General features: G+C 39.0%; 1 protein-coding gene across 19 annotated transcripts in view; it reads left to right on the top strand.

Annotated features, from left to right (window-relative positions):
• Nucleotides 1–22,790, top strand: part of nrxn2a (neurexin 2a) — a 260,155-nt gene that overhangs the window by 142,653 nt on the left and 94,712 nt on the right. The window contains exon 1 of one of the 19 annotated variants that reach the window (XM_043221595.1): nucleotides 6,154–7,686. The exons of 15 other annotated variants lie outside the window; for them this stretch is intronic. In XM_043221595.1, the coding sequence (XP_043077530.1) occupies nucleotides 7,383–7,686 (304 nt within the window). In that variant the 5' untranslated portion in view covers nucleotides 6,154–7,382. Of the gene's footprint in view, nucleotides 1–6,153; nucleotides 7,687–22,790 lie in introns of those variants that run through there. 3 more of the 19 variants (XM_043221596.1, XM_043221592.1, XM_043221594.1) reach the window with 3 other exon arrangements.

Below are 22,790 nucleotides of genomic sequence, written 5' to 3'. Positions count from 1 at the left end.
AGCATTTACACAAACATCACTTACTTAATTACTATTGTTTTGTACATTAATATTGCACTGGATCAGTATTGTTCTGCAATTAACTAATTGTTCAGCAAGTTTTTACAGATTTTTTGTTTATTCATTTTTAAAATGCACACCAAGGCTGCATTCATTGGAAACAATAAAATAATACAGTAATATTGTGCATATTATTATTATTACAAATATAAATAATAATTTTCTATTTTAATGTAGAGTATTTTAAAATGTTATTTATTCATTATTACAATCTTCAGTGTCACATGATCTTTTTACATGATATTTCATATGCTGACTTTTTAAATGTTTTGCTGTTTAATTTTTATGTTGTGTGTGTGTGTGTGTGTGTGTGTGTGTGTGTGTGTGTGTGTGTGTGTGTCCGCACAGAATTTGATAAATTTTTCCTTGATACAGCATTCTTTGCTGGAAAAAGGAACAGCATTTGTTATTTATTTTATTCATCATCTTTCTATAAGGTTTTGAGTATTCTTTGACGAAAGGAAAGTTCAAAAGAGCTGCATTTATTTAAAATACATTTTTTGTATATAATAAATAAAAATTAGAAATGTCTTCGATGTCATCTTTAATCAATGCAACCTTGCTAAATAAAAGTATTCATTTATTTCGAAACAAAAATGTTCACCTAGTCCAATCTTCTGAACAGTGGTGTACATAGTTCTATTCTATTCTATTCTATTCAGTATTTTATATTGCCTTGAGGGAGAATTTCATATTCTTTGGATCTCATATCTTTTATACCATATATTTGTTCTTGGAGGTGCCAGGATCCAGATCCCGTTGGTTTAATGTTGTTTGCTTTAATATACTCTCGGCGGACATGAGCAGAACCGGCTCAGGCAGAATTTGTTCTGATAAGCGAGAATCCACGAGTAGATGGCACTCGCACCATTTCCTGAGTTCTTAATACCTTCCCCTTATCTCTGGTGCTGCAGACAAAAGAAAAATATAGTCTGCGTTTTCATAAATCAGGACATAATATCAGATTTTTGAATAGAAGTCTTTGTAATGGCAGAAATCTCAAACACAAACTTACCTCGGCCAGATTAAAAGCCAATGCAATCTTCTTAACCTGTCAAACGATCCTTGCACCGCAGTGGTTTTGGATGAGTGCGTTTAGGTGCAGCCAAGCGTGTATTCACACTGGGCTTCTTCCCTTCCCCTAAAGAGCAATGTGAGGTGCTGTCTCTTTAAGTTGAATTAAATCCAGCAGATATCTCAACCGCGGGCCATTAGTTCCAGAGGAGGCAGGCATTATGAGTAATTATACCAAAACTGCCATTATTAATCCGGCCTCGTCTTCCCCGGGGGCCACTGCACAAATGTCTTGGGTGGAAATGCTCAGGATACAGGAAAGTGCAGATGATGTCTCTCTTCCTGTTGTTTATCCCCACACAGTCATTACGCTGTTGGTTTTTATCAGGAATTACACAATATTAAGGAATAAATGAGATTCTTCAATGGCGTCTGAGATCGATCTTTCAGACCAACAGGGAATGTTACAATAGGCTAGTCGTTAGTGTGTCAGCATAAACAAAAAACGAAAAAAAGCTGTGCTAACGTGGGCGACAGCGTTTAAAGGTGAACTGAGTCATTTCTGTGCCGCTGTTGTCAGGAAATGGAATTGCAAAAATAGTGTTTTTAAGCAGGTTTCCTCAAACATTCCCTCCCTCTTCCATTGTTGGGGCAAAAAAAATAGGCCTGTCCCGAAAGTGAAAGGTTAAAATTAACAAGTTCTTTAGTATGTTAGCGTTCTTCTTTAAAGCATGTCAAAAGATTTTTTATAAAATCTTGAAAATGATGTTTTCAGGTGTACTTTAGAAAAGCTTCTCAAAAATATATAGAAATATGCTAAGAAACATAATCATGAAAATGTTGGCTTTTTAAATGCATATAGCAAATAGTATTCTACTACATAATTTATATATATATATATATATATATATATATATATTTATTTAAAGCATACAGTAACACGTTGTTTTAGGGTTTAACTATCAGCATGCATATTACTAAAATATTATATATAAGCCATTTATTAGTACAAATTAAGCGCAAATTTATGCCTTATTCTAAATGGCCGTATTCTACATGCATAATCCTATCCAATACCTTAACTTAACAACTACTTTACGAACTATTAATTACAGATTTATTGAGGGGAAAAGTCATAGTTAATAGTGATTAAGTGTTCCTTATTCCGAAGTGTTCCCAAACATACCTCGAAGATTTGAAGTATACCACAAGTAACCGTTTTGCGAAATACGTACGACCATGTACGTTTTGTGACATATTCGATGTGAAATGTCCACTTGGTGTCACTAAAAGAGTGTTAGTTTTCTCTCTCTCTCTCTCTCTCTCTCTCTCTCTCTCTCTCTCTCTCTCTTTTACAAATAAATATACATATAGTATGTTTTTATACTGCTCTGACTTGAAATTGACTTGGCGCTATAAGTCTAATTCAAATACCATCTGCACCTAAACCTACTCATGCGAACAAAAGTAAATGTAACGTAAAAAAAATCGCAAACATGCAGATTTTCCTGATTTCTTACATTTTAACTCTTTTATTCAGAATCGTATTTTTGACTGGTTTGTTTCCAAGCATTCGGCATCTTAAATCCAATTCAGTGCCGACTATGCTACCGAGCAAGCTGTAATTTTAACTGTGCATGAAAACATTGTGCTTGCTGTTTTACCACCTCTAGACTTCATTTCTGTTGGAAACTGCAGTGATATGTACTTATTGGTATGCATTTCGCATCTTGCAAAAAAAGTTCCTAGAAGTACATTTTCGTCATGAGACCAGGTAGAGTTTGGATCGGCATAAGAGTAAGTAAACAACTGTTGAAACGACTGCTATTTTTGTGTTAACTTTCTAGCATTTTCCCATAACAATATAACGGTCTTGACCAAATATAAGCTGACTAGGCTAGGCAGTTTTGTTTATTCCTTCATGTAAAGAATAGGCTAACAGCTGTGGGCTCTAATACCATAAGTGTTTCGGGTTCTGAAGCCAACACAATGGGCATGATTGGTGTTTGGCCTCCTCGTGAGTACCTTTATCACATGCGCTGCATGTCGTCTCAACCCTCTGACTCTGAGTAGGCCAGCGTGCTGTGTGGAGAGAAGATGGCCAACAGCTAAGGCTGCCTGGTGGCAGATGGTTAAACTCAGGGACGCCTCGCACCCAGAAGCGCACGCGGCCCAGATAGCATCGTCTCTTATCGTGCTGAGCAACCCCAGGGTTGGCAAATTGATTAATACCAGCCTTTCATCTCAGAGAACCCTCATGAAGATATCATCGCCGCTGAGGAGAATGTCCCCAATCCACCAGACTGACAATAGATGACACCTCTTATGAATTACCGGCGCCCTAATTCCACTTCAACCTTCATCATCATCAGTCTTTGAGGTTATCTAGGCCTCATTATGCAACCGGAGCCGCATGTGTCTCTCTCTACCTCTGGATAGAAAATGGCGACTACCGTCATTGATTATTTTTCGACGCTGCATCCCAGATCCTTCAGTATGGATGTTTTTGCACATCTTGAAAGCGCGTCACCTGATCTCAAGGTTATCTCCCGTGTATCTCAGTCTGCAGAGAAATGAGAATCGATTACAGTGGGATGGGCGTCTCTCTCGGGCCTGCCCCGGGGCTAAATCTCGATGAGCAGGCCTCTGTGTTCATTTGAACGGAGTCGACAGTGTGGCTAACTGTGGCCGTTAGCTCCGTCCGACGCGGTGGATTTACAGACTTGGCTGCTGTTTGCCGTGACACGGACTTGCCCCCTCCTCTTCTCCATTCTGTTCAATCAACCCAGCTCATTGGCGGCACCGGCCCCCCTCGCTCTCTCCCTGTGTCTGAGTAATGGCCTGCTTCTCCCCTCCTGTCACCATGAAAGGTGGCTCTGGCTCTTTGCTGTTCGGCCTTTTTTTCCACGTACGTCCTTTCAACCGGCAAGGCAATCCCAACTGAGATCTCTATCCTGGGTGATTTATCTGATGTATGAAGCATAGATTCAGTCCATCTCTCTCTCTCTCTATCTCTCTTTCTCACACAGTTTGATGGAACGATTATCATTTGTAGTGTCCATACATTTTTACTGATCAAAAACTTCTACGCTTACAAGCAACACCGTCAACGATTCAATTGCTTGATGAACACTGTTTTCATTGGAGCACAGATTTCCTATCGGGAAGTAAATTTGTATAAGGAAATATTTTAAGGCTTGTTTTACTGTGTCATAAACGTGACATATTTGCAACTGATAAATGTAGCATTGTTTAACCGGTTGGTATCACGCAGAGGCACGAGACCCTCCATTAATTCTTACCGTTACACCGAGCGGGTATCTACATGCTGTGTTGCAATTGATTACCAATTTGCTGTTTCTTTTTACACTTAATCTCTTTATATCCGTTGGCGATTACATAAGCTATCCAGCTGACTAAATCTTGCATGTTAAACTAGCCTTTTTTACAAACATTTTGGCAAAGTCTCATCTATCTACCCTAATAAAAAAGTAATACATTTAAAATGCATTTATTTCCTACTAATAGTTAAAATTCATAGTTCATAGTTAAAATCTGCTGACGTGCTCTATATGGACTAAAGGACGTTTTGGAAATAATGATATTGAAACATATAATAAACATATAATGATAATCTAAGTAACTGTGTTCTTTTTATGTAGAGAATTGGGGTTTGTTGATGAGTTTTTCGCCTCAAGGTCTGCATTTAAAGTCACACTAGAGGTGTTCAGCTAGGATTTAGACTTGGCTTTCTGCAGGCCAGTGAAGTTCATCCACACTGACTGAATCAGTCATTTCCTTTTTAACCTTGCCTTATACACAGAGGTATTGTCATGTTAGAATAGAAAAGGGACCTGTCCAAACTGTTGAAACACACAATTCCCTAGAATATCATTATATTCTTAAACATTAAGATTTATATTCAGGGAAATTGCTAAAGTGTTCAAAAATGTACCCAATACTTTCATGGCTTACTGATACAAAAAAATCATTACATATATTCTTCTTTATTTGAAGTACTGCTTGTGCACAATGCACATTTCTTAATATTAAGCCTAAAATGTATTTTATTGCCACTGTTTTAATGCAAAATATTTAAAGTGTATCTAAAGTATGCTAGTTCCACCTCAGCACAATCAAATATACTACCTTTGCACAAGTAAAGTTTATTAAGCAATAAACAATTTGTTCCAAATTATTAGACTGTAAAAATAACAGTACACCAAATGTAAAACTTGAGAGTACATTTATCAAGTACATAAAATATGTAAACGTATTAGGAGTACACTTGATTTCAAATGAAAATGATTTAAAATACGTTTTTGTCAGTCTATGAGTTTGTAGGCTCAAATTTAACGTTTCCAGATAAAACTGATCGCATTAGCCTGTCTAACCCTTTATAGTTACTAAATGATTCTGTATGAATAAACACACCTTTAATAGAACCACCTCAACAAATGAGCACGAAATGGAAACATTTAAAAAATGTGAGAGAAAGCCAGCGACAGGCATTTGCCGTCAAATTTTGTCTCGTACTAAATTATTCATCAAGATCGGGAACCAGCTACTGCTATCTTGGTCGCAGGGGGGTGGGTTGCATCTGGCACCATCGAGACTTTTTCAGATTTCCTGAGCGTGATTTCCACATTGGCTGAAAATAGTCCACCAGTAAAACTGCTCCGAAAAAAGAAAAACACCATTTGAAAGCCCTGTCTTTCTTTGGCGTTTTCACGTAGCATTGCAGGAATAAACAGCATTTTCTATTACTAGTCTCACTGGTCAAGTTCTGCAGTGTGGGGCTGGTGTGTTTTCAGAGGCTGTGGTGAGCGTGCGCAGCGCCCTGAATTTGTATTCCTGGTTGCGTGTGTGCCGTGCAACTGATTCTTTTTTCTTCTCCATCTTTTGGCTTCTTTCTATGTCTGCATGTGTGCTTATGCACTACGATCGCCCGCTCCCTGCGCACCCCTCCCTTCTCTTTCTCTCTTTTCCTCAGACACACACTGCACCGCTCTCCTCTTCTTCTCTCTCCCTCTCTCTCCCTCTCGCTCTCTCTCTCTGTCTCTCTCTCTCTCTCTCTCTCTCTCTCTCTCCCCATCTCTGTAGCAGTCTCTGGTTGAGCATCCAGAAGGAGGACCGCGCGTCCTGCACCTTGCGCTTGCGGCAAGCAACGCTTGTTGTTTCAGAAGGGTTTTTTTTCTCAGCCTTTGCTCTCGGTCCCATCAATCCCGGGGAGAAGAGCTATCGAGGATCGTGAGGAGCCTAATTGAATTAGCATGCATTTCACCACAGTGGCGCACGTACGGATTTTGTTCGTCCACACTTCGGCTGCGAGGGGCATTTTGCTGGTAACACTGTCAGACTAAGCACATTAGCAAGTGAATGCTTATCGGAAAGGGGGAGGGAAAAGAGAAAAGAGGGATAAAATGCAGCGCTAATCGATACAGTGTCCGCGTCAGAGGCAGAGACAACAATCCAAGAGAGCCATCCAGGATGCTGCTGGAAAACTGATCCAGCTCCGCTCCAGGTCTTCCACTTCGAGAGGGAACGCACAGCGGAGAAGCTTCGCGCTGCGTCTGCAGCCAACGCGTCAGGAGTCACAGCCGGCTTTATTTATTTATTTGCTGCTTTTCCCCTCTACCATGCTGCAGCAGAAGTCTCTCTTTCTCTCCATCTGTGAAAAGGAAACGTGAGCGCCTCTTCACGCCCGGGTCAGTCTCATCCGATCTGTTTCCTCCTTTCTCTGTTTCCTGTCATCTTTTAATCGGCATTAGAATAATCCATTAGCCGCCGGGATGTCTCTTATCTCCTCTTGTGCGATAGAGGAGCTGCCCTCTGAGGGAGAGTGGTCTAAATAGCGCGTAAGCCGTACCTGAGGCTGGGAACTCGAAGGGAGACGCCTCCCGGCATCTCTTCCACCTGGAGCATTTCACCAATTAAGGCACAAAATCTGCATCCAGAAATATTGATCGGCGCGGCCGTGATTAGAACGCTTTTGGGAGTTGCAGCGCAGATGATTATCGACTCGATTGAGCCTGCCCTCCTCCTCCTCTTCGCAGACAAGCTCCCTTGTTGGGTTTTCTTTCTTTTTTGATAGTCACCAAGCGTGAAAGCCAGGAGGAACAGCCCAATTGGTTTTTTTTCCCCCTTTGGATTTTTGAAGCCGGACTTGAAAGGAATTTCTTCTTTTTGAGGATTTTATCGTTTTTGGAAACCTACTGTGAAAGCCTCTGGCTTTGGGCAGCATTGTTTTCTTCTGCATTGTTTACTTGACCCCTGGATAATGATTGACGTGGGTAACTCTCTCTGAGATGCACTCTTTCCAACGGGCGGGACAAATGGGGTGTGGAAGGGCCTACGCCGGACCTTCTTGCCCCAGGCTGGAAGTGGTGCTTCTGGGCTGGGAGTGTGGCGGAGGCAGCTGGCTGGGCCTGGGCTCTTGGTGGAGATTGGCGTTATCTCTGGCCTTGTTGGCCTCGATGCCGGACAGAACGGCCAGTGCCCGTGTGTCTTCCAGCCTGAGCACCACACACCATGTCCATCACTTCCATAACAAGCATGGTACCGTACCCATCGCCATCAACAGGATGCCCTTCCTCACAAGAGGAGGCCACGGTAAGCCCTCATTCTTTCCACTTTATCGACCGGGCTGCTCAGACCCAATGGGTCTAGAAAGCTTTGATTTGATTAAGGAGAGTTATTACAGTGGAAAGCAGGCTGTTGATACAGCACCCTGATATGTGTGCGCATGCCTCGAGTTTCGCTTGGTACGTCATGTGCGCACGCTTTGATCTGTGCCTTAATAGATCACATGGGGAGTGGCCTTGTGCTCTTTGCACTCACTGCAGATCTAGAGGAGAGATGGGTTTGTTGGATAAAAGTGTCGACCAGATGTGCTCCTTTTCATGTCCAGCCTCGCGACTGCTCCTTGCCAGGCATCTTTTTTGACACCTGCGTCAATCAAAGATTGTGTGCTGCATTGACAACCTGTCTTCCTGCTGAGCTCTAGCATATGTTGAGTGTCCAGTGAGCTTGTCAAATTCCAGCGATAATCCTCAAAGTCCAAGAGCTGCCATTTAATCACCTGGTAGAGGTTCTAGCAGCTTAAGCATGTTTATTTTTCTGTTGTTTGGATTGTGATCCAGGTCTTGCATCTCCTCACCTTTTGTTGAGATGAACAGGTGAGCAGATTAAAATATAAGAAGACAGCAACAACAATAATATTAGCTTATTATTAGTTACACATGTATGCATTTACTTGTATGTGTATAGATATCTATATGCGTATGTATGTATGAATATTGCACAAATTGTCTTTTTTACATTTTCTGCAATGTTTTTTCTAAGGGATTAATGTTTTTATTCAGCAAGCATGCATCACATTAATCATAAGTGGCAGTAACTCCATTTGTTGTGCTACAAACAAATACATAAAAACAAATAAATGCTGCTCTCTTCAACTTTCCATTCATCAAAAAATCCTAAAAAAAATATATATATTTTGACAAAAATATCAAGCAACTGTTTCCAACATTAACAAGAATAAGAATATTTCATGAGCACTAAATCTGCAGAAGAAATCATAGCTGCTGAAAATTCAATTTTGCCTTCATAAAAATGAATTACATTTTAAAATATACTGAAGCAGAAATCACTTATTTTACATGGTAATAATATTTCACAGTATTACTGTTTTTAACTGTATTATGATTGAATAAATGCAGTCTTATTAAGAGTAAGTTGTAAGAGTAAGAGTTTTAAAAAAATGACCTCAGACGTTAACAGTAGTGTCTTTTCTTCATTTCTTCAAAAATAGGCTTCTTTTAGAAAATTGAAAAAAAGAATATACCATATATACCATAATATATATATATATATATATATATATATATATATATATATATATATATATATATATATATATATATATTACTCTACTATACTATACACTACTGTTAATGTTTGAGATATTCTTGTAGACACAAGGCTTTTTCACACTGCTGTTTATTCTTCTTTTTCTTTTTAAATTAGACTGACCCTCGCCTTTACTATTTCTCAAACCAGCATTGTATGAAACAGAGCAGCTTAACAGAGCTCAGTGTTGCTCTGTGTTGTCACATCTGCATGAACTCAAAGCACGTGCATCTGTTATACTGCTGCAAAAAGAAAAACAGAGCTGGTGATTGTTCAAGTCATTTGATCTTCTTTTATCAATGAATATTTTAATAAAAGAAATGGCGCATATGGTAAACAGCTGAAAGAACAAAGCTCTTAACATTTCCGAATTCCGGTTTCTGGACTTGATTTACAACTCCATTTCCACTTAATACCACTCACATACTGAGATCTGGAATACTGCGAGCATAGACTTACTTTGTTGTGCACCACTGTACATCAGCACTCTAGGGATTGAGCTTGTCTAATCAAGAAGAATTAACTGCTACACAATGAGGGTTAAGTTCAGTTCATACCAAGTCCAAATGTATATTGACAAAAAATCGCACCAAAACTAGTGCACCATCACTAACAATAGACAAAACTGAGCCTCTGAATAATAATCTCATAGATTCATTGGGAGGGAAGTCATAAGTCACGGTGTTACTGTGTAAATTGCGCACGTTCTTCATACTGTAAATTCAAACTCGTTTTGAGTCATCCACACATGCTTTAAAATTCCATACAAATGAATTTTAACATGTAAGCTTTACGCTTATCCTAACCTTTTCACATTCTGAGAACAAACATGGGCGTAACCAGCAAGATGACTTTGATTTTGATGTATTAGTTGATCAGTAAAGCGGTCATGCGTTGTTTTGTTGTCTGAGTGCTGGATGCATTTATTGCTTCTGGACACTTAGTGGAAGAGGGAAGCAACGAGAGTGGGGACATTGGATAGCCACAATCAATGTGTCACCTCCCACACAAAGCGAAGTTATAGTAGCCGAGCTTTCCATCTGAAGAGTCTGGGAGGACAGTGCTAAATGATCCTTTTAAACAGAGAGGGTTAGAGAGATCAGTCCTTCATCCCCAATGACAAGTAGTTCAACGGGGGAATGTGATCCTGCACAGTAATGGGATCATCAAGGCAACTGTTAGCGGAATCATGGCCCTTTCTGAGTTTTTCATTACCACTAGTATTGTCAGTCCGATTCACTGCTTCCGTCTCGACATTAATCTCACCTGCCCTCCCATCCGTCTGCAGCAAAATATGCAATGAATTTTCAGCTTTCTTATCGCGTGGAAACAGGGCTGGCAATTCTGACGGAGCCGAGGTGGAGCCGACATGTCGTGAATTACATCACCGCTCTTGTAAGGCATCTACACAGCCATTACCAGAGTCCCACAACTGAATGCGGCTGTCAGAGTGTCCAACCCTGATGCAACGACGGCTGATAAAGTACAAAACTGACAGATCAATTTGATGACTGTATGACTCAGCGGCACTTTTGAATTCCGCTCCTTTATTTAAAACGGATGTGCATTCCAGCACTTTCCAGCATTTCGGTTCCCGTATACGCTGTGCATTCAGATGCACATGAGTTTTATACCCACAATGCATTTTATGCATGTTTATAGTGAAGAGCATGACTTGCTAATGAGCTGCATTTCCATACATTCCTTCAGCAAGCTGAAAATCTTCACCCCCACTGACCAATAATCACATCCTGCCAGATCCCATCACTCAAAGAGGCCCCTGGCAGCAAGGTGGAGATAATGTGTGTAATTGATATGTAGATTAGTAGAATAAGTCAATCAGGTGCACAGGGGCCGGGCTGATGTAAGGATGAAATGATGGAGAGATGGAGGGGGAGAGAGCTGTCACACCACGCAGACCCTTGCCTCCATCACACGCCGTTGACATTTGCGCTAGACACTGCTCGTCATTTGTGCATCTCATGCCATCTGAAGAGCCCTTGGCTCGGCACTTATCTGCTTGACATGCTGGAAACCAGCACTCCTATGCACTTTGTGTTTATTGCACAGGCCTGTCACAGCTTTCGTTTCTCTATTTTTTTATTATTATACTTTAAAGGCAGACTTAGTACTTTCTCCTTATTAAAAAGTTTGACGAAAAGTCCAAAATTAATAGAATACATTTTAAAATACTTTTCCATGGCGTTAAAGTACATCAACTGAAGATTGGGTAGCGTAATAACGGCTGTTTTATTAGGCGTGAAGCTGGTCTTCAAAAAACTATTTTTTTTTCAATAATGTTGTTGTTGTTGTTGTTGTTATTATTATTATTTTTATTATACTTTAACAACATAGCAGAAATAAGATGAGCCATTTTTGTATGCTCTTTTTATGTAACAACAATAATAATAATTGATCAATTTAAATAGCAGCTGTTTAACAGCTGGGCATGAACCTGCTCTTCAAAAATGGCAAGTTTATTATTAAAGAGTAATAAAACTTTACTACTGTGTCTATGATACATTACTGTTAATAGTAGTGTCATTAGTATTATTGAAATTAGTAGAAAAAGATTAAAAAAAAATATTGCTCCTATATAATAATAATACTAATACTGATATATTACTATTATTTATTTATTTACTGCCTAGTATTAATAAGATACTTTTTTAGCATTTTAGCATTTTCTGCAAATAATAGTAGTAATAATAATAGAATAATGGAAGTAAGTGTTTTGTGTTTTATAATGTTTTATTGGTTATATGACTCAAAGTGAACTTGGTTGATTTATTAGCCAGCACAAAATACAATTTTACATGCATAAACACACACACACACACACACACACTCACACACATCACAGATCAGATTTAAATCAATCTTCTGTTTATTTTATTTTTTTTACCTGTGTTTGGCCACTCCAATCAAGCAACGACCATTCTCCGCACTTCACGTCACGATTCTTGCCCCTCGACCTTTAATCATTCACCCGTCTCTCCTGACAACACAGCTGCAGGCCACCTGCCACAGCACTGACCCACTGATCCATCGATCCCGCAGCCTGATGGATACTCAGTTTTATTTGAGGATCTGCCAAACAGCAAAAATATCAAATCTATCGCTTCTTTCCCCCTCTCTCCATCTTGTTTTCTGTCATCGTCTCATTGAAATGCTGCATTCCCCTCCCCTCCTCCCCTAATACCCAAAGCTCCATGCGCTGATGGAGGCGTGATGTTTGACAAGCAGCAGGTTCTGTTTGTTCACTCAAGCCTGCCCCTGCATGCTGATGCGGGGTTTCCCGGTCATCTCCGTGTACAGCAAAGACGCGGCCCCCTCTGGACGGTTCCCAGATCAAACATCCGTTTTTTCGTGAGACTCAAGGGCGCACCTTGATCCTAGCAAGGGCATCTCCTAATGCACAGCCACTCGAGAACGCAATGATGGATGCGGCCCCTTACCGGTGAAAGGGGGCTATCCTTTGTGGATCACTGGTGTGTACACTATAGATTGGACCTCATCAAAAGCAGTTTGCTCCAGCGAGAGACGCAATCCATTATCGTCTCAGAGTCAAGCTTTAAACGGCTGCACAACAAGTGTAGGATGGGACAATAAGGAATAATTGATCAGTGACTCTAAACACTGTGATTTGGGAGCGATCCATTGTTTGTCCTGAATAGCCTAAATGTGGGCCAGTAATGAGAGCGCATTTAACCGCGACCTCTTCGTTCTCTGTATCGCCAGTGTTATTGAAAACAAGAGTTCTTCACAATTTTCCCCTCCTCAGAAGAAGCGACTAGATGTAGAGCCATCACTTTAAGTGCATGTGTCATTTCAGCGCCGCTTCTGAGAATAGACCCACAACTGCAGTCCAATCAATGTGATGGGCAAAGCAGTTAGACAATAAACTAGAGGACTGCGGTTTGGATCGAGCGAACCCTATGCCACTGAGCTCTTGACGCCCTGTGAGCGGTCAGCTGTTGATGCTGAGGTTGTGCTGCCTGAGAGAAACGTGAACTTTGGAGTCGAAACGAAAATATCGGCTTGGACTAAAAACGCCACTTTGGTCCTTCCTGAAAGGCTCGACAATTGCGTTATGTGTAAGATTAATAGCGGATTCAGTAATGCTCGGTAACTGCAGCAGCAGGGTTAAGGTTACTCCCATTCCTCTGTGCTCCAGACCTGTGGTGTGTGTTTTACTAAATGTGACATTGAGGAGAAATAGCTCGGTCTGGATCTCACCCAAGCCCTTGCTAAAGGGAGACAGCCATGCTGTGAGCTGTGAGGGGTGAAATCAGTCTCCAGTTGCCTGGATTCCTCTTCTTACACCTGCACTAAAACTACCTCAACCGTGCCAAAAACCATCCCAGGGCTGTAGCAAAATACAACCATTGACTTTGCTATATGATCAGCGCTCTGCCCCGCCTAACCATTAACAATACAATACAGCTTTGATTTTTATTCTTTTATATAAGTGTCCCTGCAGAAAATGAAAAATCTAGAAAAATCGATCAGAGAGTTATAGTAATAGATAAGTGCATATTTATGAAACATCATGACAAATTATTGTAGTGAATGTATTTGTATTTGCATTATATATTATATGCACGTTGAAGTATATTACATTGCATATGTTTGTTCTATCTGTGATTTGAGTCTTTTTTTTTGAGATATGGTTGGTTGAGCATAATAAATAAAACTATTGTGCAATAATAATAATAATAAAAATAACAATGTATACACATTTATATTCACCATAATAATAGCCATGGTTTTTCTCAATATTATATTAGCATTGATTTTTAGTTTTCTTCTAAAATCTCTTAAAGATTTTTGTAAAAAAAAAAAAAAAAAAAAAAAAATTATATATATATATATATATATATATATATATATATATAATATATATATAATATATATATATATATATATATATATATATATATATATATATATATATATATATATATATATTATTAGTTATTATTATTATTTTGTTATTATTTTTATTTTAAGCAGCATAAAAAAGTCATAAAAATTAATTGTTTAAAAGGGGTGGGAAACCTGAAAAAAGCCTTGCTTTCAAACTTCTAAAAGTGTTAAATGAATGTGTTCTTCATTTTTCAAAGAGTTATTGACACATTTGAGCAGTTTGTGGAGTTCCAACATTCTTTAAAAGTGAAATATTTTAATTCCTTTAGATCTACACCGATAGTGAATTCGTTTTTTTGGAAGAGTCTGAATAAATCTCAAACCATAATTTCTTATTTGTTTGTACGTTTCTAAAACAGAATATTATCTGTGAATCTCTTTGGTAAACTTTGCAAACTGTTTAATGCATATCCTGGAGAAATTAAAACCATAATCGTTTTTTGGAAAGATAATTGGCCTTGATGAGTTCTGATAGCTTTGTGTTGTGAAGTGTATTGGTCCACAAAGATGCACAAACAGAAAATTTGGCTAATCCAACTTTAACCAACTAAATCCCATATTCCTACTTAAGCCTGAGTGTCACTGCATGACACAAATTAAGGGCCTCATAATTTTTAATGAAGTTCTTAGTGCAGCCATGTGTTACAACTTTGATGATGTGCCATCATTATATCCCAGACCTGACAGCCTGGCTTTTCATTACACAATGTAACATCTTAAATTCCCCGAGCGTTTTCCCCCTGCAAGGAAAGTATATGAACCGTTCGATCAAATTAATGATAATAACAAGCGGCAATGGAAAGGAATAAATGGAATGTCTGTAATCTATTTTTGCATAACCTGTGAAGTTATACCCACATACCTAATTAAAAACCGTTCCCGACAAACCTCCCGAAATAACAGCAGTGCAGTCGTTAGCTCTTCATGTTGTTTGAGTGCTGTTGACAGCCAATCACCTCTGTTATGTCCGCCTAAGAATAGAGTGTTATTTGTAGAGGGTGTTGAACAGCAGAAACAACAGTGGTGAGAAGTGGAGCTCCAAGTCTCCAGGTCTGAAATGCGCAAGCCCGGGATCCGCCCACTCGTTTCTCCCCTGACAGAGTCGAGAACACCCCGGCGCTCTTCCTGAAACAACACAGTCTGGCCTCGGAAAATGGAGACGCCTCCGAAATCACTGGTATCCTTTCATTTCTTTCTGTCTGTCAGATATCTGAAGTGGGGCTGTGGTGCATCCCTCCTTAAAAAAAAAAAAAAAAAAAAAAAAAAAAAAAAAGATAGAGAGAGAGAGACTTCAGAGGCAGACTAAAAATAAAAGAACAAAACAGAACACAATCATATATCTCGGTCATGTTTACAAAAGTTTTGCACATTTATTTTTAAACAACATTTGGCAAGACTGGGGATTGGGACTTTGCTAAGAACTGGATACAGCTCATTTTGCTATTTAGAGAGATAATAAAATTATTCCTGGCAATATCTCCAAGGATTACACAATTTCACAGATAGACGAGCGCACAGCGAGCACACAGTGATGATAATATTGGCGGCAGACGTGTGATTCATGCCCTCGCATAAGGGGAATTGCAGCAGCATTCTGCTCTCTCTGTGGCTTTGCCGTGAAAAAGGGGATTATTGAAACTTCAAAATTTCCTGCCATTCTACGAGGCCAGATCTCCTCGCTGCAGTGTCCCAATCAACTCCGCTGAGGGGGCATAAGAACTTCTGCTGCGCGGCTTTGCTTGCGGGTGTCTGTAGCTAAATAATGCATGGCCGTTAAATTGAATGTTGAAGGCGAACTTTAAAAGCGCGTCTTAATCTGAACACTTCGTGTATCAGAGTTTGCTTGATTAAAATCAAATATACAAAATATAGAAACATTTTTACTATTAAAAGGTGTGTAATTTCTGTTGAATAGTGGCATCAAGCGGAACTGCAACCTTTTTAATGGACTCTTCGAAAAGACACTCGTTTGACAAGCACCACATATCGTGCAGCGAAAAATACATTTCGGAGCAAAGAGGAAACTGACAACATGCTGACAGACAGAGCAGGTTACTTTTGATATGAAACAATTTTTTATTTTTTTTTGAAACGGTAAATAACGTTTTGTGGCTCTTAATTACACACCATTTTTCAGGTTCAGGTCCACCAATGTTAGTGTACTGTGGTTTGTTTGCCAGACAAATATGGCAGATTCTGCATTATGATTGGCCGGATCACATGTCAATCAAACTCTCTGCAAAGGGTGAATTAGACTACCAATGACATCAGTTTGAGGATGGGAATAGCGAGGTTTCCATGCAAAGTTGCAAATGTAACTTATGCACAATTTTTCCCACCTCAGGTGAGCATATAAACCTTTTTTGCTAATAACATTATTTATTTTATTTTTATTTTTTTTTTCAAAAATTTGACTTGTCACTTGTTGTTCATGCGATACTTCAAAATGCGCAATAAAATAGAGCAATGGAAACAGTGTTTAATTTAATAATAATTTAATTAATTAGAAATTAAATTAATCCCAACTTTGTTTTTCAATCATTCTAACGTTTGATACGTTAAATCTAAATACTAAATTATTTAATTCAGTAATTAGATAAAATTATTCATTTAGATCAGTTAGAAAACTTCATTAATAATAATAGTAATCATTAAATGTTCATGAATTATTTTGAGGTTTTTTTTGCAGCGGCGCAGAAATAGCCTTCCCTTTGAACGTTAATCAGATGTTTCCAATAGTTATATATGGACTCACACGGAAAGCAAAGTTGAATGCACACAGGAAGTGACATGGTGACCCCTCTGTCTGTAGCCACCGCTGTGATTTACGGCTGCTTTTAAGCTCTGAAATGCTTCTTGTGCGATTCAGCACAATGATTTAAGACTCATTGTTGTCCGTGCTACAGTTAACAGGCCCTCAGATTGGCCGGGGCTGGATTTCTTTTGCTCTCATTATTTTGCCATCGCACCTTTTTGCTCAGCTGCCTAATCTGAGTCTCGTAGTTCTCTCATTATTTTTCATTCTCTCTTCTCTTTGATCTTTACCATGTAATGTTCGTTTTTCCACCGACGTATCGAGCCCGACCTTGCTCCAGAATCAGCTCCAGCCAGCAGCACCTTCAAAGTTGTCTTCTTTTAATCATCATTAGAGATATTGGCCTACATTCTGAAGTCTCGGATGCGTGTGCCGTAAACCGTGCTTTTCCCAGATCTACTTTTTAATTTTCTGTTATTGAATCTGATGCTTTGTTCCATCAAATAAAAGAACAGCTCAGTCAAAAGACTCTGCCAGAGGACGTTTTAAGTTCATTCGATGAGGTCAGCAAATGGACTCGGCTTTCCTCTCGAATGCAAGTGGCCGGCGTTCGCATTCAGCGGGATTACAAAGCGGTTTTCTCGCTTTTCTCTCGAGCTCCTCGGATGGCATCGGCTCTTTGCGGGAGAACACTCGAGCCCTCTCAGAAATCATCAGTGACAGCGACGTAATCAGATCAGCCGTGCCTTGAGCCGTGATTGCAGGAGACACTCGAGCCGGTGCAATCAGCCCCGCGCTTCGCCTGCGACGTCTTCGCTTTTCTTGGTTCGCAAGCATTCAGGCTTCCTAGGCTCCTCGTCACCCACTTTTGACTCTCACCTTTGACTGCTCGCGTGCAGGTGAAGCTGAGGTGATGTTTTTGCGAACCTTCACAGAGATCGCGATAATCGCTTGATACCTGAAGAGCAGCCTGTTTTTTTTTCTTGAGAAGGATGCAATTTGATGACGATTATGTTGAACGCTTTGGTGAATGCGAGCAATCAGAGAGAGCCATTTGGACGTATGGTTCATAAGCACCGTGACCGCTGCTCTACCGTTCGAGGGTGCTCCGTGTTTATCACAATCCCCTAATTACCTACATCCTGCTGAAAGAGGCCAGCGTGAGCCACTTTGTGTTGGTCCAATTAATTACATGGTTTAATTTCAGTAGCGAATATACAACAGTACTGTCAAAGCCGAGCAGCAATTACTACTGCACTGTCGCACAAGGCAAATGGCTTAATTAGACGCTCTTAACGACCCTCGTACTGGCCGTTGTTTCCTTTTCAGCAGTGTCGGTAAACTTGTCTTTTGGACATTTGCGCGTAAACAATAATACTGTAAGTGAATGCATTTACTGTACTTTTGTATGAATATTTTTTTATCCTGTGCTGTTTTGTTTAATGTCAGACCTGTTTTCTTGGTGCAGCACATGGTTATTTTGGTATGAAGTGAGAGAGGGACAATCTGTGACAGAATGGGTGAGATTAGATGTTTGGGCAGCAGCAGTGAAGAAGACATATGGGACAGGCAATGTGACCGTCTTATTAAACAAGCGTGTGCATTTAAGCTTGAATTCAAGCTTCCACTCTGCAGGACATTTGTATGACATTTGTAAATTAAACAGAGTGATACTATATATATATATATATATATATATATATATATATATATATATGTGTGTGTGTGTGTGTGTGTGTGTGTGTGTGTGTGTGTGTGCATGCAGGGGCGTAACTTCCACCCCTCCACAACTTTCAAAATTTTGTTATAATTTTTAAACCTCTCATCATCTTAGTAAAACAGAGCAGGACATTGATTTTAACAAGTTTCAGAGTTTTCATGTTTTGTTTTTTTTTATTTACTTTGTTATAGACTATTCAGATACTTCATCATCAAGCAATAAGCTATTTATAATCAGGTGCAATTTTTTTCCAGATGAACTTTTATTAGATTGCATTGGAAATAGGAATGTTAATTTAGGTTATATTATTTTTCCTAAGCGGCACCCGATGGTTGTTAAGCCATTATTAACTGACAAGATTATGTTAAACTACAATTAACGTTGAATTGATATGTGGCTGTGACCCATTAGGAAACGCTAAATTTGTTTTCAGGAATTCATTTTATACAAGCAAAAAGCAGCATAAACATGAGAACGTGAGGATTCACATGGTCACATCACGGAGCTTGTGCAAACAGAATAATAAAGCTATATATAAAATAAATAAATAAGCTCGCATGCAAAATATATTTTTCTAAATAAATTATAAATCAACAAAACGACAGAGAGAAAAACTGCAGCAAGCAGCAGCCTATTTGCAGAATTTCTGCGATGTGCTTTTTAGAAAGCGGCATCCAATTTGTTTCCTTTATTTACAAATACACAACTATTTTTTTATTGTGGAGATTGCATGTTAATGCCAATGTATGACAAGCATTGTTATGAAAAAAATTGTATTCGTCATCACAGGAATAAATTTAATTTTTAAATATATTTAAATGGAAAGCTATTTGAAGTTATTTGAAATTGTAATAATTATCTTTACCAATACTACTTTTTTACTGTATGTTTTAGTCACTTAGAATATAAAAAAATACTCATTAGAAAAGTGTAGCCATCACCAAATTTTTGTGACTACATTATTAAATCATTAATGAAATAAAGTAGCTGCTATTATGAAAGCAAATATACATAAAATCAATAACTGAGTCATGCAAACATCTGCATTGTGTCATAGGACAATAGATTAACATGTGAGTGAACATTACCAAGCCATCCACTTGAGTATGTTAACAAACACTATGATTATCACAACATGCTCACATTACAAGCAAATGTCAGCCTCGGTTTGATTAGCATTTCAAATCATTATACACAAAATCCAGAGCACTAATATATTTGTGTATTGCGCAGTTAAAACAACAAAACACCCTGATTTTTATATATATTTCATCTATCATTAATGAAACCAAAAATGAATGTTCAAACTTCTGTTCAGAGACTAGCAATTTCCACAGCAACGCAAACTTAATGTTAAAACATTTCTATCTCTGACCTCCTGTGGTTTAAAGTGATGTTTAGGCATTTCATATACTCAATATGCACTGACTAAACAAAACTAAATGCAATAAAGTACGATAATATTGAACGTACGAGTTCATCTCCTACCCGAGAGATGATATAGAGTAATTCAAACCTGCTGCGATTGTCTTTAGGTTACTTTCATTTTCTGAACTCCATCTTCTAATGGGCCCAGTATCAGCAAAATGTTTGCAAACAGCCATTTTAACGCCATTCAGTGTCCAGTTCTGAGGTTCTGGGTTCGGTCTGGGCAAGTACGAGGCAGTTAACCCTTTTGTTTTAAACCTTTCCACTGTTACTTTTATGGTTTGTTTCAGGTCCTTCGTCCCAGTTCTCTTACAGATCGCCTCTTTCCCTGAGGATTTTTCTGTACTTAACTCCATCCATCTTTATGAGTTTTCCGGTCCCCGCTGCAAAAATGCATCCCCAAAGCGTCACACGCTCTCAGTGTGATATGCTGTGTGTTGAGCCAAGCATTGTACTTTAGTGCAAAGCTCTGTTTCAAAACCTAGTCTAGTGAGTGCATACTGTGTACAGCTAGCTTCTAAAACAGCATCCGCAGTCATTAAAACTCATATTTTGTTCGTTGTTGTTGTTTTATTATGAAAATTAGGCAATGAGGAAAAACTTGCCAACAGAATTTCGACAACAGAATATTGCATCAGCAGCGTGATTGACAACCAGGTGCACAAAAACACAACACATTGTACAGACTGTACCTATGTCACTCAGAGCCTAATTTCAAGTGACAAAAAATAAACACAATGTTTACCCACGACTGGTTGATTTCGGTTTGTTGTTAAACAAATGATGCGGTGCCCTGAAAAGTAAGCATAGTACTAATATTTAGTGACAAAAGAAAGAGTTCGCCTAAAATATTAAATATGTTATGCAACATACTCACCCTCGGGCTACCCACGATGTAGATGCGTTTGTTTATTCATCATAACAGATTTAGAGAAATGTAGCATCTCAATGCATCACTTTCTCTCCTGTGGATCCTCTGAAGTGAATGGGTGCCGTCACAGTGAGGTCAATAAATGAATTTGTTTTAACTTTACAGTGAATTGTTGTTTTCTGTATTTTTCAATATAAAATGAAATATATATTTAACCGGAGACACTGCAGGCAAAATATAGTATCGTCAGTCCATTTAAGCATTTTTTTAAGTGCATATGAGATACCAAAAAATCCCTCTGTAAAGACGGTTTTACTCTAAAATGTGAAAACAAGAAATAATTGTTGTTCTAGAATTTTTTGAAAATGCCACATATTTAATTAAAGAAAGCCTCATTTGCATATCTAAACCTAACATTTTAGAGAACCTGTAACACAAAAAAATGTTTGCAATTATAAATGTAATCAATCAGCTGGGTAAGTAAGGGGATAGCAGTTAAAAACTGAAATAGTCTAAAAATAGTCTGAAATAGTTTTAATTGAATCCTGACCTATCCAGAGCAAAGATTTGCATGCTTTTTTTTTTTTGTGAACTCCAATCTAAACGCAGGTCGGAAAGAAATCCAGTAGCTTTAGTCTTGACACTCTTCTGTACAAGCAAGGTTTCCAAATGCTATTATTATCTCATACTCACTTTCTCCCATCTGTCATGTCGGACTGGAACTTCTTTACTGATGGAATAATTCTTGTCTCAACACTTCTTTTTGGAAGATGGCCGGTTCAAGGCACATACACAGTTGTTCCATATTCCCGTATCTTTTTAATGACGGATTTCGATGTGTTTTGAGGTAAATCAGTGCCTTTGTATTTCGTAACAACCCTGCCCTGGTATTTTTGACAATCTCTGTTCTGCTCGACGAATAAAAGAGGGTTTCTTTTTGGCACGGTTACATTAGCTTATGTAATCTTTGTTTAGTGACAAAAATATGCACGAAACAGTAAAAAAAAAAATAGCGAGTACCTCGACTATTTATAGGTCTTTACTGATGGAAGTGATGAAATGTTGATGGAAGTGATATTGCACAGTATTACGGCAAAGCTCTGTTAATTACCCCCCTCTGTATTGTTATGAGACACAAACGGCAAATGCAGCACCGATCGTGCACCGTAAGCAGCAACACACCTCAGTATGCAACAGAGATGCTCTAAGAATAATGCTTCGAGAAAACTGTCACCACCACAAATTAAAACTCTCCTGCTTAGCCAATTTGCATGTCAGTATTCTCTCTTCACGCTCGCCAGATTGAATCAGCCTGCCGCTCGACTTGTTTTGATATGCATGTGAGTTAAAGTTAAAAACGCTGTGCATATTTCACAGATGTGAGAGCTAGACTTTGATGAAATCAGCCGTAGCCCCCCGGCATGTGTCAAGCCATGTCCTAGTTTGTAACCTAGCAACCATTAGGGAGCGAGATAAGAACCTGTTCCCACTATATACTGTACACTATGCGAATACACTCAGTTTTTTCAGTCCAAACCGATAAACGAGTACGGGATTGACACGTTTGAGGTCATAAGCCTACACGTTTCTATCTAATATAGCAACAGTCTAGTATAGCAGCGTGCTTGGATGCTAAGAGTGTTTAGACTGCGATGTGACAGGCTTTCAGTGGGCAAAATAATAGCAATTCTCAAGGAGCTTGTTGGTGGCTATTCTTTTGTCAACGCTGGACTGAATACATTTTCCTTTTTCTCCTGGATCCCCCGGTTGCTGTGGAGACGGTCCCTACCTGAAGGAGCAAAAGTTCTTTTCCATTTCCAATTCCGCAGAGGGAGGATGCAGTTGGCAGCCTGCGGGTTCAGACAGGATACTGTTTGTGTTTCGCAGGAGTTTTGAAATACCCCAGGGCTACGTCACAGGACCTTTTCGCCTCTTTGTGCCTCAAGGTCTATCGGTATCTCCACGGTTAAAAGAGGAAAAAGTGTCGTTATTATTGAAGGACTTTTAGTGAAATATTGATGCCGTTGTCTTTCACCCAAGAGGATCATTTTTGGCTCTTAAGAATATCCTGAGTCTGTCTCTCTCTTTTTTAGTTCGGTGAA

Source organism: Puntigrus tetrazona, chromosome 21 (assembly GCF_018831695.1).
Source record: "Puntigrus tetrazona isolate hp1 chromosome 21, ASM1883169v1, whole genome shotgun sequence".
NCBI lineage: Eukaryota > Metazoa > Chordata > Actinopteri > Cypriniformes > Cyprinidae > Puntigrus > Puntigrus tetrazona.
The sequence above is the reverse complement of the archived record's forward strand: the minus strand, read 5'-3'. Positions and strand labels throughout refer to the sequence as shown.